Source organism: Cervus canadensis, chromosome 5 (genome assembly GCF_019320065.1).
Source record: "Cervus canadensis isolate Bull #8, Minnesota chromosome 5, ASM1932006v1, whole genome shotgun sequence".
In the NCBI taxonomy this organism is placed as follows: domain Eukaryota; kingdom Metazoa; phylum Chordata; class Mammalia; order Artiodactyla; family Cervidae; genus Cervus; species Cervus canadensis.
In genome coordinates, this window is record NC_057390.1 from 61,349,559 (window position 1) to 61,376,655 (window position 27,097).

Consider the following 27,097-nt stretch of genomic DNA (forward strand, 5'->3'; position numbering starts at 1 on the left):
CACTGGGCTTTTTTGAAAGATTGGCATCCATTGATTAAAATATACAAGCCATATATATTTATTTTTAACTTTATATCTCTTCATGAAATCCTGCCATTAAAAGTTCATTTACTTTAACGACTCTTTTAAAAATTCCAACACTTCTGGAAAGGTGAGAAAGGCATCGGTAGTTCATTCCTAGTCTGAATTAATTCTTTCAGTTTGCCGGCTATCTGAAGTCTGCCTCAGGTCAGCTAGACTGAAAGGCTGGGTATTGTGATTGGCAGGAGGTGACGAGTAGGATTTCATAACGGGAAGAGAATTGGTCCAGTGATGTGACCGTAGTCACAAGTGCTTCTATAAGGCATTGGGATACTTGGAAATTCCAGGAGAGGGAAATGATGTAGCAGAGGAGAGATTAAAAAAAAAAAAAAAAAAAGAGGTACTAAAGATGATTACATATATTTTAGTATTTTCCTAGGCTGGCTCTATGCACAGCAATATGAAAAGAAACTCATCTTCCTCCTTATTTTTGCTCCTTCTGACTTCTGTACCCAGGGCTCACATGTCAGGTGGAGCTTCATTCACTTAATGAATTACTTGGCTTTTGATGAACTGGACTTGGAAACTATCACCATTCATAACTTGCTTCTGTGGGAAAATATGTCCTGATGTCCAAGAGACCTGCTTACAAATTAACTCCAGAATATAATGGGTGCCTAAATAGGGGTCAGCCTGAAAGATAGACTCTTTGTTTTCCCATTGTCCCCTCATTCTCAAATCTTAGTTTGGAATGGAGAGATTTCTTAGGTTGAACCAGAAAGAGACAGTGGAGGATGAGGCTTTATGTGGTAAAATTTATGTAATATCAGAGTGTACAATGGAGAAGATACTGATGACCCCACAGAAATACCTTCATAGGTCACAACTTTTAGAAGCCTAGGGATGAACACCTAACTCCTGACCATGGCCCCCAAGGCCCTGTGTGGTCTTGTTCCTCTTTCCTCTCCAGCTTCACCTCCTCTTGCTTTCCCAGGTCCTGGTACTGCGGTTGCTTCATGCCTTCTCCAGACAGGCAGGGCCTCTGTACACACAATTCCAACCCGCAATATTTCCCTTCCCTCTGCTGTTTCAGGCTGCCCACTACCCAGATGCCTTTTCTCTCACCTTCAGATCGCTCCCACCCAAGTCAACGTCCTTTGTTTCACACGCTCATGGATTTATATTTCTTTCTGATGGAGTGCAGTTGTACACTTATTACTGTGACTATTTTGTTTAATATCTGTGCCCTCTAACTGGAAAGCACATAGAAACAAGGACTTTTCCTGGTTTGGTTCACCGTTTGTATCTCTAGGGGTTGGCATTCATGTTTGGAACATAATAGGAATTCAGCACATTTTTGTTAAATGAATGAATGAATGATCAGAGTGACAGCTTGTGCAAAAGGTGGACATATATCCAGAGCTCATTTTTCAATGCTACATTTACTCTTTAAAAAAGGGGACAGTAGGTTCATAGAGAGAGCTCCTGCTTCCAGGCTCAGCTTCTCCATCTCTTCCCTGGGGTTTCTGTGATATCAGGAGTCCACTAAAGGGCATAGTGAGACTGTGAGCTTATCCCACAGTGGTTAACTATTAATAAATATTTGTCATAGTTTAACAAGCCTAAATTCAACTAGAAAGGAAAAGCCTCATAGTGAATTTCTGTGAAGCCAACCCTAGAAAGTATAGCTAGATATTTCTTTGTATAAGTGCCAAGAATATGTTTACTTAAAGTTTCCTCTTCTTGATCTCTTGATCTTCTCCTCTGCTCCCCTTTCCTCCAACTTTTTGATCAGTGCCATTGCTGTATCTGTCCCACTGGGCATTCGCAAAGTCCCTTCTAGGACTCAGCACTGCCTGTTGTTGGGCAGGTACCAACAACACCTCATCTTGGTTTCCAAAGGAACTACCTTAACAATTTCAGGAAAGCTGCGGTAGCTAAATAAAAATATATGAGAGTCTGCTTTCCTTTGTTATTTTTCTTTGATCAACTGAGAATCCCTTTGAACTAAGAATAAGGAAACCTTCAACACCTAAGGATGAGAAGAGATACAAAAGAGAAGCTGAGTTAACAGAACCCTAATCAAAGTTAAATGTAGAAGTTAACTTTTGGATTTAGACTATTATATATGTCTATTGGCTGTAGATTTGGAGATATAAGAAGTTCACTCTATTTCTTTTGAAAGTGCGGAAGAAGGCTTATGAGGGTGTCTTATGTTTTCGTTTATCTTGCAAAAACCTTTCTGATGTCTCCTAAGATCCTGTGACATGTCAATTTGTAACAGTATCAGATATTAATGTCCCTGGATACCCATTGCTGAAGAATTGCTGAGGCAGGTGTGGAGGAGTGCTATGGGAAAGACTTGACACATGATTTGGCTAAGCCAAGGGAAAACCGCAGTTCTAGAGTTTTGTGTTTGCACCATAGCAATGAAGGGTGAGTCTGGAGTCTGAGCTCAGGATCCAATTGTCTGCTTGGGGACAGTTGAGATTCTTTGCTAGGGTTAAACTGGGAGATTTGTCAAGGGTGGTGGAAGGGAGGTGATATAATTAATTCACTGAGGGGAAAATGCAGAAGGAAGCAAATTACTCTTGCTTTAGTTTTTGATATTGAACTTAGGAAAAATGAAGAAAACAGCAAGCATTTTAGTTAAGTAAGTAGTTTTAAGTTGTAATTGCAGGGAGAAGAGATGTATTTCTCAAGGGCTACAGTAAACATTATAAAGAAGTCTGATACTTCAACTCTTAGTTCATCTCTTATCCAAGATTGCTTAAAAATTCTAAGGAGGAGAAGGAAATGGCAACCCACTCCAGTATTTTTGCCTGGGAAGTCTCAGGGACAGAGGAGCCTAGCAGGCTACAATCCATGGGGTCACAAAAGATTCAGATACCACTTAGCGACTAAACAACAAATAGGTTTATACATCCATAAGCCTTGACATGTGACTTTGTAGCACCTCCCACTGTGGGTGGAGTATATTCCCTGCCCAAGGGAATTGCCCATGTGACCCGTGGGCTGTTAGTGGGAAAAAAAACAAAAAAAATTCGAAGGAAATTTCCCAGCTTTGGAGAATGCATTTTTAAACATCTTCTTATATTTCATTGGTGAATATTTTTCAAGAATTTCATTTAGGTGTGTTTCAAACAAAATTGTAACAGCAGGAAATTCAAACTATGATTTTCTCCATGCAGTGAAAAAAAGTGCATTCACACATTCACTTAATAAGCAATTGACAAGGTTGTGCCCTATATATTGGGGTGGCTCTTGGATTAGAGAATTTTAGTGAGGAGTATGACCAGGTCCCTGTTGTTACATATTCTGGGGTCACACTGAGGGAACATATATGGAAATCAAAAGTCCTAGTAGAGTATGATGTATGTTTGGGTAGAGGAATGTGAGGAGAAGAAAAATCACTCAGAACTGGAGTAGAGGAATAGTAAAGATTACTAGAGTCCAGCAAAGACTCCTTAGAGGAGATGGTGGTTGAGCCAAATCTAAAAGGTCACTAAGGAGTTTGCCAGGAAGGATGCTATAGGGAAACGGACTGGCATAGGACTACACACAAAGAGATGTGAGAGAGCCTTGTGTACGGTGAGATCCTGAGAAGGTCAGGTGGACTCAGGGCTGGGCTGGAGGTAGGGTGGCCAGTGCAGTGCCCATGGGGATCTGGTGGAAGACAGGCTGGAAAAACACCCCAGAGAGAGATCATGAAAGGCCTTCTATGCCAGGCTAAAAAGTGTGACCTTTATCCTGAAGGCAGAGGGCAGCCACAGAAGGATTTTAAGTGCCAGGGTTATACGATCAGAAACGTGTTTTAGAAAAATCATTCTGGTAGCTATTACACATTCTAAATGAAGACAAAACACCTCCGTAAAGCCTCTGAAGTATTCTAGCTGGTTCCTGAGAAAGGCTTGTCTATAATTCTCGCCATTTATCCTCTTAACATAACACAGAAACATTATCCCCTCTGACTTCTGACTAAGTAGACACACCAGGATCTGGAGAAGTGGGTTTGGGGTAGGTTTAACATTTTTCCTAGCAACCTGGCACACCCAGATAGCCCGACTACAAAGGAAACCTGACCTCCCCACAGCAGACAGTAGGGGTGTCTGCACCAGTGGCCATTAGAAAGACCGGAGTGTGCATGCACCCCATTTAAGAGCTGAATGCCATATTCTTTCGTGGAGATGTACTACATGAGAGAACAGACAAGAGAAAAAACAGAAACCCTTAATATTTAACCTTGAAACCAGGAAACCCTAAAATTTAACCACCTCTCAACATGACCTGTACAGTCCTAGGCAAGCCTTGAACTGATCATTCACACAACTTTCAGGACGCAATAGAATTGACTCAGTATTGAAAGATAGTGGTTATCACTGACCTTGATTTTTGAGTCTAGGTACATTCTGGGGACAAAGACTCGATCTCGAAATACTCAAGGAGGAGAAAAGTAAAGGTTAAGGAGAGAATGTGGCCTGAAAAGATGGAGTCTCAATACAGAGTTGCCAGTGAAATGGTTTTGAAGCAGGGGTGGTTTCCAGCTTGGTTTCTAGCAAAACAAGAGGGTCCACAACCTTGCACGTTCTTTTGCCCTGGCAGTTGAAAGTTCATCTCCCTAATTAGGAGTTTTGCCTCTACGACATAAAGAACCCTCTGACTGACAACCCACTTTATTTCTACCTGCTGGCCCACTGCCAAGGGAAGTGCCCAGCCCTTGTGATGTAAATACCAGGCCCTTTGGCTGTTTTGTTTTTACCCCCCTCAGAATAGGTTTGGGGTAGTGGCCGTCCTGGAGGTAGAGAGGGAGTCAGGAGGGGAAGGAAAATGGGAGTCGGGCTTTGACCTGCCAAGGAAAGAGCCCCCGCTGACACGGTCAGTCTGACCCATTGAATGGTCTGAATACGATAAATGCCGCTTTATCCTGCCTTGAAAGGCACGAGATAGTGCAGTCTAAATGCCTGGGCATGCTTAAATAGGCGACCAGGGATGTTTGAGTTGAGCCTGTTTGAAATCTGAGCTCTCTGACAGCCTGGGAGCTGTCACAGGTCACCTGCCTCGCTCCGCTGGGACGGGCCCAGGTCTCACAAGAAATTGTCCGTAGACGAATTGTAGTACAAATTCCTTTCTTTGTTGGTTGGCCTCTTTCACTAGACCATGGCCTATAAAATTTTGTAAAAACAATTCTTAAATATTATTTGAAAGGGCAAATGGCCCACGCTGAAAGGTTTGACAGTTTGACATATAGTGCATGGTTTTGAGAGCTCGCAACCTGAAAAGTGCGGCCAGGATTCCTCCCCAGCTTGTTAGAAGCCTGGTGTTTTTTAAGCAGTGTTTTGTGGCCGCCCAGAGTTCCTCTGCTCCCAGCCATCTGACAGGCCAGGAGTCTGCTTCAGTGATCTGAAATCCTTTTAGACTCATTTGTGAGCAAGCAGGAAAAGGCGCTGGCACCTTTGAATCCGGCATCCGAAAAGCACGGGGCCAGGTAGTGCCAATTAAGGAGCCATGCAGACGGTCAGATCAAAGCAGATGGCCGTGGAGTCTTCTGATAGCGCCAGAGTCAGTGCCCAAAGAGAGAGGAGCCCAGAGTGGCACTTCAGTGAGGGGGCGAGGGGGGATTTGAGTGGCCCCGTCTCATCAGAGCCAGGGAAGTCGCGGGGAAGTGGCTTTCTGCATTAGAATGTGCGTGTGCGGCTCAGCGCCCACGGGCTGCCTCTGCATCGCCAAAGGCCATTTTCAGGAGCCTCTGGCCCCTCAGTCACTGGCCTGCTAGTTAATTGCCACACGGACTTCATGACACATGGGCAGATAATATGACATTTTCGGTTTCTGTCACTAGCAAACGCCACAACGTTGCTTGCACTAGTTGCTAAGAAGCTGTCAGAACCCATTAGCAATTGGCTAAAGTCGCCCTATGGCATTTCCTCATAGCATCAGCAAAAGGAGCATAAATCACCCACTGGAGCCTACTGCTATCCTAATGAGGCTGTAAGCTTGTTTATGGACTAGCATCATTTTTATGATTATTTCCACCTTTTCAGTTTGCCTTCATTTGGCGGCAGGAGAAGTCAGCTCCAGGAATGAAGTCACTGCTGACATTTTACAAATGTGGTTCAGAGCTGCTGCCTGCTGCCGTGTGGTCGGCCGGCGGTCCTCCAAGTTTGTTTAGTGATCTTAAAAATAAAAAAAGGAAATAAATCCTCTGGAGACCGCAGAGAAGTGACTGTATCATATTGCAGTGTGGATGGAAATGTGCAAGGTACAATTGACCATTGAGACTTTCCTCTGAGGTGGAGACGTTCCGAGATCAATTTTCCAGTTTTAGAAAGTGGAAGAGGTTAAACAATTTATTAAGATCTATGAAAGCGTTTGCTTTGAGAGTCGTCTGTTTTAGTATGCTCTCCTCCTTCCCCGTCCTCTCCATTTCCCTAACTTGTGTCAGGAAGGAGCGGGGTTTATTGTTTTAGGCTTTTCTGAACATGCACCAGTATTTACACTGGATTGAAAGCATTTGCTTCCAATGAAAATCTTGTCTTAGATTACAACCCAGCAGTGTAATTTCCCTCCCAGATGGGAGTAAAGTAGCTGTATTTGCCTAAAAACAGTAGGAAGAACAAACTGAGCATTAAGCCAAGGCTGTTTTTGGCTTGAGCTAATGATGTAATAGAAACCTTTTATTCGAGAGAGGTCACTGCCAGGGACTGAAGGGGGTGATCTGGCTCTTGCTTGAAAGGTTTCTCCATTGTATCTACATAAGTCTTCACTTAAAAAATTCTGTTCCTAATGCTTCTGCTTTCATACAGCAGAAATAAACAGGAAAGGTTCTGGTGAGTGTTACCCATGGAATGCAGAAAGCCTTCCTCTCCTAATGGAGTATATAATTCAGGTGCCCTTAAGGCACGCTTTCAGGAATTCTTTTGCCTGAGGTAATGGGAAGCTAAGGCTGCTTTAAGGCCTTGATTATCTATTGATGCACAAAGCTGGAAAAAAGTCATCTCCTCTGGATTATAGTAGATATTTCCATAAATTATCAATGAATTCTCTTCGAGGCAGGCACTAGGCATTGCCTGTTAAATTAATCTGAAGGGGTTTTGAGATAGAGAGAAAGGCTATTTTTTTTTTTTTTAAGGTGGAAAACAGTCATGGCAAGGTGATGAAAAATTGTGTCCTTAGGTTAGAAGCTTTTTAATCGATGATCTAGTAATATGTTTCTTTTCCTTGGTTACCTTTTGCATATTGAAAGTGGATTAGCCCATTGAAATTTTAAATGCTGTTGAGTTGTTTTCTTTTCTCATGTTTCTTTAATGAATTGTTATTTTATATGGTGAATTGCTTCTCTGAATAAAAAGCCTCTTTAAATATTGGACTTTCAAAGAATTTATTAGGCAAATCCAAGGGGACTCCTTATAAAACACTTGGTTATGCAAATAAAGGATCCTGTGAGGTGGAAGGAGCGGTGGTTTAGGGATGTGGGTGCCTGGCCCTGCCTGGACCACCAACCCATCCCCCTTGGGCGAGTCACCCAGAAGGTTCACAAGTACTTTCTTCATTTCTACCATGAAGGCTTGGGCATTGTGGATCTTTATGATCTTTTTCACTGAGAACACAGCTACAGTTCTGTGGACTTTTCACAGAATATACGATTTTTGTCAACAAGACTTTGAATAAAATTAAATTATGGATTTTAAATTGATAAAATCAGTTAAAATGTTTTAACTTGGGGAAACTTCTAAGATGGTGAGGGACAGGGAGGCCTGGCATGCCGCAGTCTATGGGGTCGCAGAGAATCAAACACGACGGGGCGACTGAACAACAAATTGATAAAAATTCAACAGAAAAGTTCTGTATTTGTGGCATATGCTGTAATCCTAGGAGAAATGTTAAAATCAGTCTGTTACTCACCCAACAAAGTTTTTCATCGTCAACTCAGTCAAGGTAATTTGGGGGACAGTTTTCTTTTTGGAGGGATGGGGAGAGTTTCCTGAGGGAGCTCTGTTAAGAGCAGTGAATTAATGACAGGCTAACTACATTAGATTCTACTGAAATAGCTTAAATCAAAATAGGGAATTCTTTAATATCCTGTGATAAACGATATGGAAAAAAACATGAAAAATAATATATATGTATGTAACTGAGTCACTTTGCTGTATAGCAGAAATTAAACGCAACATTGTTAATCAACTATACTTCAGTAGAATTTCTTTTTTTAAATAAGGAATTCTTTTTGTGTGTAGAATTTAGATAAAAGAAGCTAAGACTACAGAAATTCATGAAGCAATACGAAGGAATCTGAGGCTAGTTTCCCTGTATGGATTTGCCAGAGTTCTTTGGGCCATGTGGATGGGTGAACACAGGGAGTGTGTTAGCTTGTTGCTAAGCCTTGCCTCTCTAGCTCTTCTTTCTGGGTCAAGATCAACCTGTCCCTCTCTAAAAACCAGTAGCTTCCACTGAGAGAGCTGGGGTACCAGTCTGACAAAAGCTAAGCTACTTTTTTTTTCTAGGATAGTAACTTCAGTCCACTGTTGTTTTCCTTTTTAACTTTTATGCCTAAACTTCAAGTGTTTACTTTCCATTTGTACCTTTTGCCTTGTTTTTTAGGCAGTGTTATTACATAGGCTGAAATTTCACCTTTTTTTTTCTTTTTCAATATGCCATTTTCAAAGGAACACTACATTTTTGATTTTGTGTCACAGACCCCAAAAATTATCTAGAAGAAACAACTTAAATATTGTGACAAAAATCAATGGAAAAATAGGATCCAGTGTGCAGGATTGTGTAAGCAGGTGACTTTTCAGTGAGAAAAATTTAAATCTAGAAGAAATTTAAGAAACTGCCTGGATTATTAGAGGAATACAGTCCCGATGGACTGTTAATTTAACATCACTTAGTTGATTTCAAGTCATTGTTTTCCAATAAAATGATTTCAAGAGTTTTCCCCTTACTATACTTGAGGCTCTCTTTCGATGACAAGAAAAATTATATTCTATTTGAAGCATTCCTATGTCAAACTGCTTATATGATGGATTACCTACATTTCCACGGCCTACTTTAGTCTTAAGATAGATCACTTGCGGAAATAGTTGAGATCTTAAATGCATCTTCTCATAAGTTGACGTCAATGACTTTATGTTGGATTTGGATACTCAGGCAGGGACAGCACCTCTCCTCATGGCTTCCACCATATTTAACTCCCCAGTAGAAGTTACACTTAACGTGTCTCCGCTATCCACATGTGAGTAGTTATCATAGCAACAAAGTTACTAAGGAGATTGGGTATTCCCCTCCATTCCCTTTAACCTTTCCCACTGTTCCTTGGAAGAAGTTCCTTAGACCTGACTACTTTTGAGCCTAGGCCTTGGTCTTTCTGTCTTGATTAAAAAAAAAGAGAAAACAGTACCAAATAAACTATGAATCACTGATATTGCTCTTTTGGTTTTGTTTATATCCAAAGGCATTCTATTTGAATAAAGCATGTCAAGGTAGCATCAGTCAAAATTTGATTCACTATGTTTGCAGGTGATGGCTTGGACAACAGTGTAGCTTCCCCCAGCACAGGTGACGATGATGATCCAGATAAGGACAAAAAGCGTCACAAAAAGCGTGGCATCTTTCCCAAAGTAGCCACAAATATCATGAGGGCGTGGCTGTTCCAGCATCTAACAGTAAGTGGATTCTAAATGACATATATAAACTAAATATGGACAATGAACCAGTTTTGATAGAAAAAAAAATGGGGAAGAATGATCCCTCTGGACTTGGAATATTTCATAAATCACTGTGTGCCCACAGTTCTTACAAAAGTGTTAGCACTTGTTTCCTAGATCCATACCCCAAATGAGGAGTTTTATTTGAAGTTTACTATTTCAATTTTGCTCACTTTTGTAAGTTATAAGGTTTAGGAGATCATGAGCACTTGTAATGTGAAGTATGTATGTTAATGATGTTGCTTTGCTCAGCGTGACTCTTAAGTACCAGGAACCAGATCCCACTAAGAACAAAGTCAGACAAACCCCAAAGAGAAGGACTTAATTTCTTCCAATGCTTTACAGTGGACCTTTATGGTGACTGGTCTGCAGAAATTTAAATCTTGTTGCAATGGCAGGATGCTCACATAATTTGCTTTTAAGTGGTTTGAACGTACTGGCTGCCATTACAAAATGTTCATCCGAGTCAGAGCTGCACAGTGAAAGTTGTCCCTGCGTTTAGAACTGAAAAGGGAAACAGCAATACAGAGTCAGTCCTTCCTGTGTAGTCCCTAGCGACTTTTCAAGCCGAGTTAACAGTTTATATTGTCTGTGTGAGTATTGCTGTTTTCACTGCAGGAATTCTCCTGGAGATGTGAGAAACTGGAGATTTGGGGCTTTATGCTACTGAGGGGTTTGTTTTGTTTGGTTATTGTTCTGAATGGATTTCATGTTGAAAACACTTATCATCATAATATTTTGGTGGATATTTTTGGAAGTGCATACTTATTTAAGGACACCTAAGGAAGAAGATGACATGAAAATTTATGGATAAAGTAACATTGAAAATCAAAAAGTTGTTGACCTGGGGGATTTTCAATAGTATGGACAAAGGGTGAATTTAGGCAAGTCATAGTACAGACTAGCCTAAAATGAATGAATGTTAATTTTTTTTTTTAATATTAGGAGCAGACCTTTTGTTACTGTTTTTAGGTTAGTTTGCCTTTCTTAAAGTCATTTGTTTTTCTTCAGTATCAAAGTTAATTCTCCATTGTCACTAATGTGTCCAGACCTGTTGACCCTCACATCCTTGCCCACTTTCAAAGCTATGTTCCTCAGTGACTTATACTGATATAGGGAGACAAACAGGGGATGTGGGAAGCCATGCTGGTTTGGCTCCTCTGGATAGAGAATGTGCCTTCAATAACACTCAAGGCTATAAATTAACCCCAATTTTACAGCATCCCTAAATAAAATAAAAACTGAGAGCAGCAGGACTAACTGAAAAATAGTTTCTTTCCTTTTCTTCTTCCCTGTATGATTCCAAACAGTACTAGACTATGCTGACAGTTTTGGAATCAGCTTTGAGAATAATACCGGTAGTGAGTTGAAGATGTAGATGGTTTAGCTGATTTTAACATCATATTAGGTTGACCTAAAACCTGATTTGGGTGCCATTACTTGCCTGCCACTTGTTGCATTTATGTGGATGGTTTGAGATCTGCCTTTTGAAAGTTTGCTGTTGAGGATTATTGACCACCACCAAAGCGGGGAGGGAAGGGCTAGGGTCTAGAGGGCATAGCATGAAAAATAGTCTGGCATCTAAAGTCAGCAAGAGATAAGAAGTGACACTTGGGCAAAAGTGCTGATGCAGCCACGTTGGTGTTTCACCACTCGAGCTAACCAACTAACCTCTGGATGAGTGGGGAGAGAGGACAAAATCAGGTTGATCCTGAAGTCACAGCCAAACCCTTTCTGTTTCCTGTACTAACAGCAAGAAAAGATAGACTTCATCAGCCTCTATTTCAGTCTGCAAAGGAGTTTTGGCTTCCCTTGAAGCTGAGGTGCCCCTGAATAAAATATAATCAAATATTGGTTCAGACAGAATCAGGAGAGAAAAGCAACTTCTCTTATTAATCCACCAGATTTCCTGGTTTTCTAGGTCATATCCTTGTGAAGAACCTTGCCAAGAGCTATGTTATTTAAAAAAAAAAAAACTATACACACACACACACACACACACACACACACTTTTAAAATGGCCAGCATGACTTTACCTACATTGCAGTGCTCTTTGTGGTCCATATTATTATTGGAGCAGTTGCAATAGAAATTATTCATGAACTGTCTGATTTTGTGGAGGTCCAGCTAATTTCCTTCAGGCTGGGGCTCGGTGCTGGCCTGTACCACTACCCCGAAGAGGGAAACCCATTTGTTCTGGTCTCCCTGGCATTCTAGGAATGCTCATAGACATTGTCTCCTGGTTTCCATTGGACGTTTCCACCCTCCTTCCCCTCTCCACTGCTATCTACTCATACAAAATATTGGTAATGCTAATGGTCTCTAAAAAGTAAAACCTCTCGTAATATCATCTAAAAAAGAAAACTGAGAAGATATATTTACATTTTCTCCCTCTTTCCTTAGCCCAGTGAGAAAGATCCCCCTCCATTCCTCTTCTCCAATTGCTGGAGTAGATTGATCTCCAGTTACAAGGAATAGCCTTCTCCTTGTCTCCTTATACTTGAAGGAATGCACAAACTGTTTAGGTAACATTTATAGTCAAGAGCTGATTATAATAAGTGATATGAAAAAACCTATAAAGAGACTTTTATTATTATTTGTCCAAATGTAAGTAACTACTGTTATCTTAGTGTTAATTCTTTAGCAAATTTATTTCAGATTCTGGAAGATTTTTAGAGAGGCATAATTCAATTGAAAGACTGTGTACAAATTGTAGAGGATCACATTCTTCTATATGATTAATGCAACTTAACCAGGAGATTCTTTCTGGAGTCTTGCTAAATATAAAATAGTAATTGAAACTCTGGCTAATTAAAACAATAGCAATTGCAGTTTATTAGCAAATTGTAAAAACTAATCTTTTAAATATCAAAAAGCATATTATAAAACCTCACACACCTTTTGGAAAGCAAATTGCTGTTTTGTTTTTTTTTTTTCTTTTTAAAATAAATGGGTCAGTCTTTTCATTGAGTGTATTCAGTTAAAAAAAAACCTGCCTTTGAAAGGGCTTTCAGCATTTGTTTGTTAAGGGGAGTAGAAAAGCTCTGAATTAAAAAAAAAAAAACAAAAAAACTTTCTGGATTTGCACCCCAGCTGCATAAGAAAAATGTGCCTTTCTGTAGTTGGCTGCAGGTAGTTTTAATCAGTAGCACATTTTACTACTCCAAGGAGAGAACTAAAGCTTCATTCTTGGACTCACAGTCTCTAGCAAGCTAAACTGGACATACTTGTGTATTATGAAGACAATAAAAGAAAAAGGAAACAGGTTTTAAACTTTGGTGCTGATGGGGTAAAAGGAAATTTTAGTGATGTGAATTTCCAGTTAGCTAGTTTTGATAACTAGAGGTCTCCTAAAAAAAAAAAATATATATTGCCTGGAATTGAAAAGAGTGACTAACATTATATAGATAATGAGAGAGAATTCAAAAGAAAATGAAAGTATGTATTATAGAAATGCTTGCATTTGCCTGAAGACAAATCACTGCAAACGATTAGAAAGTACTTAATCTTTGGCTGTGAGTCACTATATAGTCACGATCAGTTCAGGGGCATATACCACGTCAAGATATTTTTCCTTCCTTAAGGGTATTATTCCAACTGTAAATATAACCTACTATGTCATAATGTTTAAGCAGGATGTGTTTTGCATATTACTGGTTATCTTGCTACATAGCATTACAAAGATACATGCCTAAGGGCTAGTAAAAATGAGGAGAAGGAATAAATACAATGTTTAAGGTAAAAAAAAAAAATCAAGGATCTTTTGTCTGTTTTTCTACCCTATCATGTTGCACACACACACACCTAAAATACTGCAATCTTAAATAAAATCTAAGTAGAAAAGCAGTTAATATGATTCTTATTTTGTTTAAAATATGCAGTGACATATTTTCCTGTATGGAGCTATTGTGTTCCCTAGGAATCCGGAGAGTTAGGGAAAGTGGAAGTTGTCAAAATGCATACCTGTAGATTCATGTGAAGAAATCAGACAGGGGGTGACATATTTGACTTTAATTCACATTCTCTTGGATTCCCCATCCTTTCACTGATCTTGAGGATTCCATTGGGTGCAATAGAGACAAACTTCATTTCTAAGTTATATACACATTTTGCTGTTTGAGTTTGTTTTCTTTCTTTCAACTTTTAGCCTGGAATTTTTTTATTTTTTATTTTTTTGCTGTAGCAAAATTTATGTCTCAGTTTCTGATTTATTAGACTTTCCTCTCAGTGTGGATAAAGCCAAAGTGAGGGGTTGTAGAATCTTCCAGGTTGAGAATTGCGTTGCCATAGAAACACTATTAGATGAAAAGTGCCCTGCGGGTCCGCCACTCTAAGGATGGAGTAAATGGAATTGAATTGGGAATTGAATGCTCTAGAAGAGACAGATGTTGTTTCATTGGTTTTGCTTTTGGTAACAAGATCTGGTGGAGCCATCTTAGTGTCATATCTCTGCTTGCAATTTTGGAAGAATTGCTCTATAAACATTATGAATTATTGTTACAATGAAAAAGTACTTCTCATTGGTATCCCATAACACATTTTGTTGATCAAGGTGAGTGGAAGGTCAAAAGGCAGAAAGACGTGCCTACAAGGAGGTACATAGTTAGGTAGCAGATGGAATTTGCTCCTTTCCTCCCATTTCTATTTCTTTTCCTATCCCTCACCTCTATTCTTTGCCAGTTTTAACAGTAAGTATTCTTATTGTGCCTTACCAGTTAGCATCCTTCAGCTAACCATTAGCCCTAAGAAGGTAGTGGGGCAGGAAGACTATGTTCTTGAACTTTTGTCTGAAATGTTAGTCAGGGTAGTGCAAAGTATTTGGGGAGGACATTCCAAACTAAGTCCTCTGTGTTCCTATGCCTGAGCCAAGGAGGGTGGCTTGTGAGGATGGCAGCTAAATTTTATCCTTTTTTTTCATTATGTGGTATCTACAGATACCTTATTAAATTAAGATACTTGAAAACTAGTACTAAGAAGTGAGATTTTTTTTTTCTCCTTTCAGGTGTCTGTGTCCCATATCAAAAATGAGCTTTCTGAAATTCACAAGAAGAATATCTTCACAGTTCTTACTTTTTTCTTTTATGTGGTTACCATTCACCTTTCCAGGCTTTAGTCATGATAATGGTCAGAGCTTGGCTTTGCTGAAACTAACACAGGCTTGGATGACAAATTCATCTTCCATTTAAAAGACCTCTGCTACTTTGGAGATTGTATATTTCAGCTTTGGTTAGCTAGGATCCTGAATATCTTTTTCCCAATTGGGAATCATTTGTCTCAGGAGGAAAATGGAGTATAGATTATTTAATTATTTGGAGGTAATGTTGGAATGTCCTCATTCTTCTGCAGTATACATCATATAAGCTCTATTTTAATAAGGAGATGAGTGGTTTCTCGATTCTGGGGCAACTGCTTTTTTCTTTTTCTTAGCTGGTTATTGAAATCCTAATGGGATGGGTGATGAATTTTCTTAGGTCAGGTAAACTGAAAAGGCTACAGCTGGAATTCTTCACCCAGAAGAATCGGAGTTAATACTAATGATCATTGTGAATTAGAAGATCAAAGGCAAAGCATCAGCCTGTTCTCCAAGTTGCTGCCCCAGAGGCCATTAGTGACCTGGCAGAGCTCCCTCCCAGCCTCTTGCACACCTCCTTGCCTCTGCCCCAGCCTTTCTTCCCCATCCTAGTTACGCACCTCTGACCTGGGGGAATTACAGTCCAGACGGTTGATGAAGAGGGATGGGGAAAAACAATCAAAAGGGAAAACAAAAGTCCAACTTGAAAATTGCTCATTTATCCAGGTACATAGGACCCCTAAGCAGATGAACTCTGACTGGGGCTCTGTGAATTTCAGGGTGTGATTGAGATTTTTGTGCTCAAATGGTTTATTCATTTCACAGATGATTGGGGCCTTTATGTGGTACCTTATGTGAGGGACTTTTGTAGTATCTGGATGGCAATTTGTCAGATTATTCTAAAATATTCATTTGTTTCCAAGACTTAAGTTAAAAATATGCTGTAACTTGGTTTTCTGATATACTCTTAATTGGGTTGATTAAATAAAGGATTAGGTTCAAAATGGAAGTGCTCATATAAGTACAGTTTAAGTTGACAGTTGCTGATGCATGTAACTGTTGGAACACTGGCTGGCCATTTACACTTCAACACATATATCAATATCATGTCTTCCAATTCCTCCTGGTGATGATATATTTTTGAAGGCAAAATACCAAACTCAGTCAATGAATGCGCAACTGCTGCTGCTGCTAAGTCGAGTCAGTCGTGTCCAACTCTGTGTGACCCCATAGACGGCAGCCCACCAGGCTCTACTGTTCCTGGGTTTCTCCTGGCAAGAACACTGGAGTGGGTTGCCATTTCCTTCTCCAATGCATGAAAGTGAAAAGTGAAAGTGAAGTTGCTAAGTCGTGTCTGACTCTTCGCGACCCCATGGACTACCAGGCTCCTCCGTCCATGGGATTTTCCAGGCAAGAGTACTGGAGTGGGGTGCCATTGCCTTCTCGAATGTGCAACAGCTCGTCCTCAATTTATCTTTCGAGTTAAAATTGGAGCGTTACATACACATGTGTGAGTGTATTCACTAAACTAACTCAGTCTAGCCCTTAGGAAATTTATATAATATAAACTTGGCTTTTAACTTTCTCAGTGTTTAAGATTCTTAGTGCAAGTACTTTGGTTTAAAGAATGGAGGTTTGATGGAGAGAAAATCCAATGGTTTTGTTTTAGAAAGGATTCCAGTGTTTTGATTTGGTTTGACTGGTTGGTTGTTTGCCAGTAGAAGTAAATCTCTATGTCATGGAATTTAGGAGATTTCACTTAACTTAAAGCATCCTCTGCACATCTCAGTCTTTCTTACTGAAGTGTGATTATGACTCTGTGTACATATGTGTCCCTATGTGCTTGAGCATTTTTCTGTCAGACAAATCTCTCTGAACCCCTGCCATCCGTACCAGCACTAGTGGACAACTGATCTATTTTACTTCTTTTAATCCTCTAAATAGCTATGTTCAAGGCTCTCATTTTTCTGTTTCTGCTGTTGGAAGCCAGTGCCAGAGGGTAAGCAATGAGTGGAGACCACATTTGCAATGGTCACAAAATTCTCTGGCTTATGGGCCAAGCTTATCTGAGCTATGATTACTAAATGACATGAGACAGCAAAAATCATTTTATTAAAGTTCCAAGGTAGTAACAATAGTGATTGTGCAGAGTCACGTCAAAATGACTGCTATAGACAAGCGTGCTCATGTTTCAGTACTGCTGGTCCTTCCATTTGCAAGTCTCGAGCCTGGTAAAGGTGCCTTTTCTCAATGGATTGGATACTCGGCTCAGTGTGTAGGAGCAGGAGAGAGCCCACAGACATTCAGATAAGGCACCCATTTCTTGGTGGGCCTATAGACAGCCTCCAAGAGCAAAGGAGCAGCTAAAAGCATTATGCCAGGAAATTGTCTAACATTTCAAAAACCTTTTAGTTTTTGTGTTTTCTTGCTATTGCAAAATGCCTCCACTCAACAACTGATAGCCCAGGAAGTGTGGCTCCCAATACAAGAAGTATTGCTCTATCTTCGGACACTCCAAAGAAAAGATGGGCGTCACATGACTCAGTGTTATAAATGCAAACACCTTAAGTTGGTTCATATTCAAATGAGACATAAGTTACTTGGTTTTATAATGGATTATTCAAAATATTGGGAAACAGAGACCTTTGGTTTGATTTAAATAACTTGCTTGTATTTGAATGTCCTTCTGGTATTATCGCTCCAGAAAAAAAATGAGGCAATATATATATGAACTTAACCTTTTAGGTGTCTTTGCTTTTCAGTTCCTAATATTCTGCCATCAGTGTTTGTCTGTTTTCACATTAACTTTGTTGCTAGCAGCCCCGCAGAGCACTCTCCCGTGACAGGAATGACCTCTGAGAATTCGGTGTCCTAGGAAGTTCTTGGGACATCCAGAGGCCACGAGGTGTAGTCTGTTAATAGGAACGCTCATCCTAAGAAAGATCAATGAGTGGAGAAAATTTCTATTGCAGTATATAGAAGTTTAAGAATAATTCCTATCTCTTATCTAAAGAAAAGTCAGTTTTCAAACTTCTTGGAGGAGGAACTCCACAAAAATGACTTGATGTCATTCTTGAAAAGAAATGAAATTATCTCCTGCCTGCATAATGTTACTTGTTTTTTCACTTGTTACCGAATTTTTAAACAGCGATCCATTGATTGCTTGGATGTTTTGACATTGGATCATTCTGTCTTGTTAACAGCTAAAGGAAAAAATTGATCGAAAAGTTAAATTACAATTTGTGTTTCTGTGGTGCTTTATGGTTTTTAAAACTTATTAAATTAAAAATAATTTTTAATTGATTGTTTATTTAGTTTTGGCTGGGCTGGGTCTTCGCTGCTGTGAGGGTTTTTGTCTCGTTGCAGTGAGTGGGGGCTACTCTCAAGTTGCCCGGTACAGGCTACTCATTGTGCTGACTTCTCTTGCTGTGGCTCCCAGCGCAGGCTCAATAGTTGTCGTGGACGGGCTTAGTTGCTCGGCAGCATGTGGGATCTCCCTGGATCAGGGATCAAACCAGTGTCTCCTGTATTGGCAGGCGGATTCTTTACAATTCAGCCACCGGAAACCTCCTATTATCTTTATTTAAAAAAAAAAAATTGGGGGCCCCACAACGGTCCATGTGATATCCCAGTTCCCCGACCAGGGGTGAAATCTGTGCCCCTTGCATTGGAAGCATGGAGTCTTAACCAGTGGACTGCCAGGCAAGTTCCAGTGGTACTTTGTAGTTTAATCTTTTCATATACACTGTACTCTTAATCCTATAAAGGAGGCAGGATGACAAAAATGAAGCTGAGAGAAGTTAATGAATTTTCTCAAGGTCAAAAGCTAGGAACTGGCAGAGCTGGGGATCTAGGATCTCCTGTCTTGAATGCGCTTTTTTTAAAATCATATTTCCTCCCAAACAGAGCAAATCAGATCACATCGTTGGGAGTTCATAGTTATGATAATCTCATTTCATGAGGTAGCTGATTAGTATTTTTTAAATAAAAATATGAGCCAGAATGTTTGGCATAAAACTTCATAGTACAACCTGATGGTTATTGGTAACTGAGTGTCAAGATGGTCCTCTCCTATCTAGATTCTTTTTTCCAGATTTATCTGTGCCTAAAAAAGGCATAGCTGCAGCTATTGATATTTTATGCAATTGTGATCATTTATACATTGTTAGAATTTTAGACTTTATACAACTGTCCTTTCTTGCTTATGGAAGTAGGTTAATCTCTAGCCCTGTCTGTGACTAGCAATGAGTGATCGTGATTTGGAAGTGAGGAAATCTTTCTTCCAATTCCTAGGTAAACCTTTGAACACAGAATTTAGCTCCTTGAAGACTTTTTTCTTTTTTTTTTTGCCTGTCACATGTTCAGGACGCCAAAGAGCTATGTCTTTAATTTGCTTTATGGAGATAGAGGAAACTGCTTATGCAGCCCCGATTACTCTTGAAACTACAATCCAACTGTCGTTTCTCAGCAAAGAAGGCTGCTAAACCCTGGAGAATTAAGTCACCGCTCTGGGGTATGACACTGAGGTCTGATCATTTTAAAGCTAGTAATAACCAGAATCCTAAAATTCTTATGAATAAAATGTAATTTTAGTAATGTTTCCATAAACAGTGGTAATGGTGGCATTTTAGTAGGCAGTGACATTAGTCACATCCAAATTGCACCACATTGGCTTTTAAATTACTCCACCTGTCTGTATGAATAGAATTTTCAGTGTAAAAGCAAAGAGACAGCTGCTGCTAAGGTCTCCTTCTCCCGGTGCAGATAATGCTGGCAAATCTACATGCATAAAGGACTGGTTTGTGATGTAAAATGTACCTGACCCTGCTGGCTCCTGAGCTGCAGAGAAATACCTTTAATTACCAGTGGCTGTGTTTAGTTGTTGACATAAAAATGTCAGCTTCCAGGGGTGTAACCTCAGGTTCACTCCCTCTAGTCATGTCACCCACTGTACACACTTTTCCTTCCACTGACATCCGTAGTGAGACGGGTGAGTGTTTATCTTGATGTGTTTCAGAAACATGCAAGGCATTAATACTTAAAAGGAAAACATCTCATACTGTATGAACTTGATTGATGATATTTCCATTGGAGAACTTTTAAAGATTAGTGGAATCGAGTTCCTTCTTTCTAGCCAGAATGAAAATACCGTATACTGTTTATACCTTCAAAAGATTTAACATCATTCATCTAATACAGATACACTTTCTCATGTGAGGATCATGGCCAGGCATTTTATAGAGTAGATAGAGCAGGTAAAGAATAGAAGGGGTTGAGTCTATCACTTTTTTTTTTTTTTTTTTTTTTTTACCATATACCCAGGTTTCCTGTTGATACAGGATGAAGCTTTTTCTGGAGAAGCCTGTTTGCTCTTGACCTTTTGGTTCTGGTCTATTGTAACAACTAGATCGAAATAGGAGTGGGCCAGCCAAGAGGAGCCTCCTGTTTACAATGCCTGTTGCCAACGATGTATTTGGCGAAATGGTAAATAGAAGATATACTTGTCTGGCTCATTTGCAGGCATTCTTTTTGACTTCTTTCACACAACTGGTGTTTTTGTGTTTAATTTAACAAGGAATGAGTAGTAAATGAAAGCTGCTGCCTGAAATCCCACTGTGAGCGTGTTTTGCACTTGGCTCCCCAGTGACAAGGCAATTTGTGAAATTATGTGATAGAGTAATTAGATGAAGCCAGGGCTCCTGATTGTTGCCATGCATATGTGGCGAGGGTTTGTTGCGAAGAGGGAGGGAGAGGGAAAAAAATAGATTATTACCCTGGCAAGTTGGCTCAAAGCTTCTTCATTTATTTGTAAACAGAATATTTAGTGACCGCATAGGAAGTAGCTGTAATCACCAGCTCATAAAGAAACCACAGCAGAGCTTTTGGATTTTTGCAGAGTGCTCATGTAAAATTTAAGCTGGGAGGCAGAATCCCTGTTAATGTAATTAGGATCTAATTTACCACCCTTTGCACACAGATGTAATAATGTCTAGATATTTATTCTATCTTTAAGCACGTTACGTATACCTCAGTGCAGCAGTTACTGAACAGAAACAGGTGTGAGCACTTCCCTAATTCGTTTTTACACTGTAAACACATAGCAATTTAAGGGAAATATTTACCAAAAACGAGGGGAAGGAATGTCTGCAAATGAGGCAGTAATGGACAGTTGCCCTTTATGTACTGATGGATTTCTCAATGGTTAAGTAAATTAAAGCAAATGCTAGAAAAATCAATAGGCCAGCATAGTCTTGGTTTTGCCTCATAGACTTCGGGACAGAATGACAGATGTGGTGTCTATGACCCATTTAAGTATTAATGCCTGAAAAACTGCTTCTGCATGCAAGGTTATATAGGCTTTGAAACATTCCGCTATATTACATTACAGACAATAATATTTTTAAGTATATACGGAATTTATACGTTCCAGTGAGGTTGTTCTTACGTGATACATTTATACTGGAAGATTAGTTGTTGCAATAGCACCATAAATCAGTTTTGAATGTTCCCACACAGAAACATCTTCATAAGGCTATAGTTGAAAGGTAAAGATGATGTATATCAAGCTTCCATGTCTGGTGAAGTGAATATGCTCCATAACACTCTATGTGGAAACCAAATTAGATTTAATTAAGGGGTAGATGCTCAGAGCCTTTGGGGGAAAAAATCTGTAAAAAACCACTGAAATGTGGCATTAGAATTCAGTTAATCTCCAGTGCTCGAATGCTATATTTTACATTTGTACCAACATGGATCACATGTCAGATAGGTCAACTCTCACAGGATGTGGAATTTCAGAACTCTCCTAATGTTCTTAGTGGTAGGTGTTGACCTCTGAGAATGAGGAGGTCAGCCTTCTGGTAGCATCACAGAACGTGCATTCCCCTATCCATTGCTCCCATTACCAACGTCAAGAGAAATGGTGGAAATACTCTCCCAGGGTTGAATTGTTGATTACTAGAGACAGGAAGAAAAAATGTACATGAGTACTGGCTTCAGGAACCAAAGCTGATTTCCAGACCAAAATAAAATGGAGGGTTGAACTCGTTATGTTGGTCATTCAAGGAAAAGGTGCCTTTTGTTGCAGAGAAAGTTGTGTTGGCTTGAAGTGTCCTGTTTACCTTCTTATGCTGAGTGAATTCAGGCAATCATTCCTTCCTTCTCTGTCCTTGACAAAGCAGACCTGGGCCAGCCTGCATCTGGGTTTTTTAAATTGGTATTTAAAAGTGATATTGTGGGATTTCCCTAGTGGTCCAGTGGGTAAGACTTCACCTTCCAATTCAGGGGGTGTGGGTTTGATCCCTGGTTGGGGTGCTAAGATCCCACATGCCTTGTGACCAAAAAGCCAAAACATAAAACAGAAGCAATATGATAACAAATTCAGTAAAAGACTTTAAAAATGGTCCACATGAAAACAAATCTTTTAAAAAAAAGGCATTGCACTTTTTAAAGGTGATACTGTGATGAACCAACCAAATTCTTGGAAATATTGCTAGGTTGGAATGATGGTGAGAAGTAGCATATTAATTTAGGTTTCTAAATGGAAGATATTTTCCTGATTTTTACTCTTCATACAATAGAGTATGTATAACTACAACATTCCTCTGAATCTGGAAATTTAACAATTTAAATTTAAAATTTAAAATGTACATGTTTGGAGGTTAAACTGAGGCGTAAATAGTAAGTTCACAAAACAAAAGTCTACCATCTAAAAAACTGGGAAATGGAAATTAGTATGGAATTGAAGATTCCTTTGCTCCTTCAAAGCAGTACTTCTTAAACTTTTATGTGCATTCCAGTTATCTGGGAATCCTTTTTTGCGTGGAGATTCTCAGAGGGATGGGGCCTGAGAATCTGCATTTTTAATAAGCTCCCTGCTGCTATTGGACTGCAGACCAGACTGTTCATAGCAAGGATCTAAGGAACGTGAGCAAGATAACAGATTTTTAAATGGAAAGATGATTGTTTCTCTCCATCTTTGATTTTTTTATACTTTGATTTTTCCCCCTCTGATCTTGAAAAAATGTATTATTTTTATCACATCTATTGGACTAAAGTGTTTTCTTTTTCCTCTGCTAACTTTCAGTTCTTTCTCAATGTACAAGACCTTTCTTTTAATTATCAAAGAGTTTTTAAAAGATAGACTTTATGCTTTAGAACATTTTTGAGTTCATAACAAAACTGAGGGAAAATGACCTAGGTTTCCCATAGACTACCCCCCACCACCACATATGGGCTTCTTCCATTAGCAGGGCCCCCCGCCCAGAGTGGTTCATTTCTTGCAGTGGATGAACCTACACTGACACATCAGTGTCACCCAAAGTTCAAGGTGTCCATCAGGGTTCACTGTTGGTGTACATTCTATGGGTTTGCACAAATGTGTGACATGTTGTCCACCATTATAGTATCATATGGGGTAAATTCATGCCCTAAATGAGTATCACAGTGTTTTCATTGGCTGAAAGCTCCTGATAGATCAAGGGCTCTGCAGATATACTGTATTTTCCTTTAGGGCTTGCTGACAGCACACTTGTGTGATAGGATGGGTGAAATGGTAGTCCTGAAGGTCGGACGTTCCAGATCCTTACTCTTCGCCCATACTTGGCGCCAGTGCCCTGGTGACAGTATGCAGGGATGGAAGTTATCACAGGGAGAGGGCAGCATGTGTATTGCTGTGCTGGCTCTCAGATTCTTACTTTAGCACTCCAGATCTGGTACGGGCTTCCCAGGTGGCGCTTATGGTAAAGAGTCTGCCTCCCAGTGCAGGAGATGCAGGAGAAGCTGGTTCCATGCCTGGGTAGGGAAGGTCCCCTGGAGAAGGAAATGGAAACCCACTCCAGTATTCTTGCCTGGAGGATCCCATAGACAGAGGACCCTGGCACGCTACAGTCCATAGGGTTGCAAAGAGTCAGACACGACCGAAGCGACTTAGCACACACAGATCTGGTAGGCTTTGTCAGCGAGGAAGTAGCAGAATCACCAACTACAGAAACAATACTTTCATTTGAGGGAGAAATGCTTTTGTTCCTAGTCCTGCTCACCAACTTCAGTCTGCTTCAGGAAATCCTTTTGTATTTCCGCTGCCTGGTATACTTTGTCTGCCATGGGCACTCTCAAATTTCACAGCATCCTGGAAGATGAATTTGTTTTAAAAATTGGGCATCCAAAGAAACAGTCATCCAAGTCCAGGAAGCACAGAGAGTCCCATATAGAATAAACCCAAGGAGGAACACGTCGAGACACATATTAAACTGACAAAAATTAAATACCAAGAAAAAATATTAAAAGCAACAAGGGAAAAGCAATAAATAACATACAAGGGAAGAAGGAGCATCCAAAAAGTATATTCTCTCTAGTTGGGCTAAGATCTAAAGATTATTATAAATAGCACATACCTATTAATCATTGCTTAGTGGGTAAATTCTCTCACTCATTAGAGTTCACAGGCTGGATGTAGTTTCTTGAAATTAGGTCGTTTATTTTGGTCTAAGTCATTGAGGATCAAAGGTCACAAGGAATCCAAAAGCCATTAGTCAGGGTTCTTTTCTGGACCCCTTAGATGTCATTGTGCGAGTCACCCATGGCAGCCCGGGCCTGGCCTGCTGTCAGGGAGCTGGCAGGGTGCCTACTTTATTTCCAGTTTGCATAGATAAAAAGCAGAGCAGCTACTCTCAGAATCACTATAAAAATAAGCTTACATAAAATCTCCATTTGAAATACAGTATGTGTGTGCCCCTGCATGTGTTCTCTTATGGAAACCAGGGGCCCTGGAAATCAAAATTAGGAAGAGAGGTATACATTTGATGGCATCGTGGATTATCCTTTGTTTTGGTGCAGGCATTTATAATTCATTGCGAAGCTAGGGAAGACCAGATTCTCACAAAGAATTGTAACGACAAAGCAAGTGTTTTAATTTGTGAATGTAGAGTAGAATAAGGAAATCGCTTTAGCCGTTGTCAAAAATGTACATTGCCATCCCCTCTTGATAATATTGAAGTACATTTGGCAGTAATGAGTTTATGCGTATCAGGAGTGGTGGGCAAGAGATGTAGTCAGGTCGGTTCATTTACTCCCCCCATTGAGCCCTGTGGGTCTTGGGTCCACACCTTGAAGTGAAAACATCATCAATTACCAAGACGACAGGCGCCCTGGACTTACTCCCTGAAAGAGTTCGTTTTGGACCAGAAACTGTGAGCACTAAGTAACATTCATCAGTGTGCAAGAGAGTGATTGAGTGGGGTGAATTTTCAAGGAAAAAAGGCCAAATTAACATGTATGTACATTAATTTTGAAAAATCCAGCTGTAAGCAAGTATCCTGTTTGATTTGAAATGATTATTGAGTACTTTGCATGTGGTGCTACAATTAATCATTATACCCCCACTTCATAGATGGAACATTTAATGGAAGGAAGTAGGCTGGAAAAGTCTGAAGATCTACCAGAGGTCTTTGTGTAGGATAAAGTAGAAACTGGAGAAAAATTCAGTGCCTTAATTGTCAACCTGTTGGGTGTCACTACTTCCAGACTTTGAGACTTAAGATAGTGGTTTGTTTTTGCTCTTGAAACATTGACTAGATCTGGTGATAGCCGAGGCAGAGGTCCTCACGACGTCATCAGGGCCGTGCCTTTGCCACACACTCAGAAGCCGTCACAGCTGTTCTGGGGCATCGCCCTGCATGGGTGCCGTGCGGCCTCTGAACTCTGCGTGGTTCTGACGCCTGTGCCGCTCAAATGTGTGTGGTGGCAGGGAGGGGGAAGGATTCTGTGGCATCAGGATGAAGACAGGGCTCTTATCTGAAAAGTACCTAGAATTGTTTGGTTTGTGCGGAGAGATGGCTGGGATGTTTTCCATGACAGAGTGACCTAATTCCATGCACAGTAGGAAAAAGGACCTTCCAAATCTGCTTTTTATTTTTCCTCATCATGATGACTGAAAGTTCAAGCTGCAACTACCCTTCTGTTTGAATAACAATATAAATTCGGCCATTCAATTATTTTTTTGAGTACAAATACATTTTGAGTGCCTACTATGGGCAACGCCCTGTGTGCATCTGGGAGGTTTCTACACTCTCTGAAACGAGCATAGACCTAGCTGGTGGTGCAGGTTGCAGAAAGAACCAGAGTGAGGAGGACAGTTTGGAGACAGTTAACAGCCGTTCAGTCGGGAAGGTTTTGGTTGTGAGAGTGTAAAGAAATGGATGGTGGGGAATTCCCTGGTGGTCCAGGGGTTAGATCTTCGTGCTTTCACTGTGGTGGCCTGAGTTGGCTTCAATCCCTTGTCAAGGAAGTAAGATCCTGCAAGTCGTGTGGCACAGCTAAAAAGGGGCGGGAGGAGGGGGGAGAAGAAATGGATGGTGGAAAATATCTTGGAGGTAAACTGGGCATCTCACAAATAGAAACATTCAAAGCTGGCTATGGTGCACATTCATGGTGTACGTGTACCATACACGGTGCTGAGTGCCAGAGATATATGCCAAGGAGGGTGCTCGGTGCCATGAGTATAGAGAACTTACAAATAAAAATAAAATGACTGAAAGTCAGTCTGTTTATTATTATCACCATGTACTGGCAATTCTAAATAATATCAGTGAATACAATGTTCTTCCAGGCTGGGGCAGACTTCCCCTATCCCGCCCCCAGCATGGTAGGCCTTGCGAAGCACTTGCATGTTTTATCTCACCAAATTCCCACAATGATCCTCTAAAGGAGAGCCTCCTAGTTGCTGTTTTACTGTTAAGGAAATCAAGATTTGGAGAGATTAAACATTTTGCCTGCAGTGGCACAGTGAGAAGCAGGGACTGGATTTTAACTCCAACCCATCTGACTCTCAGGCCTGTTTTCATAACCACTTATGGGGAGACATTTGGTACCGAAGACGTTCAAAGGTGATTTCCCTGTTTCACACTGGCAGTTCCGGAGCTGGAGTCTCTTCCAGGGAAGAAGGAAAGTTAGAAGGAGGAACTCATTTTAGGGGAGGGTGGGGAGTTCAGTATGGGGTACCTGTGCTTCTGGTGATGGTGGGGCATCCTCGTGAGTTGTGTGGTCAGTAGCTGGAAATGGAATGGCTGTGGCTTTGGTGAGAGCACAAGGCTTAATGTTGCCTCCACCAAAGCTAGAGATGGAGATGGATCATGGACCCAGAGAGCGCTGAGAGAGAAAGGGAGGAGGCAGGAGCAGAATTTGGGCAGTGCCTCCCTTTAAAGGCTGTCTGGAGGAAAAACCTAGAGAAAGAGACAGAGGGGCAGGCAAGAAGTCTGTCCGAAGTGGAGGTAGGCTGCAGTCATCTCTGGGGACCCTTCTA

The 27,097-nt window shown here is 40.4% G+C and overlaps 1 protein-coding gene across 4 annotated transcripts in view; it reads left to right on the plus strand.

Moving 5' to 3' along the window:
• Window positions 1-27,097, plus strand: part of MEIS1 (Meis homeobox 1) — a 142,766-nt gene that overhangs the window by 69,708 nt on the left and 45,961 nt on the right. For all 4 annotated transcript variants that reach the window (XM_043468909.1, XM_043468910.1, XM_043468911.1 and 1 more), the window contains exon 8: window positions 9,538-9,683. In XM_043468909.1, the coding sequence (XP_043324844.1) occupies window positions 9,538-9,683 (146 nt within the window). The remainder of the gene's footprint in view (window positions 1-9,537; window positions 9,684-27,097) is intronic.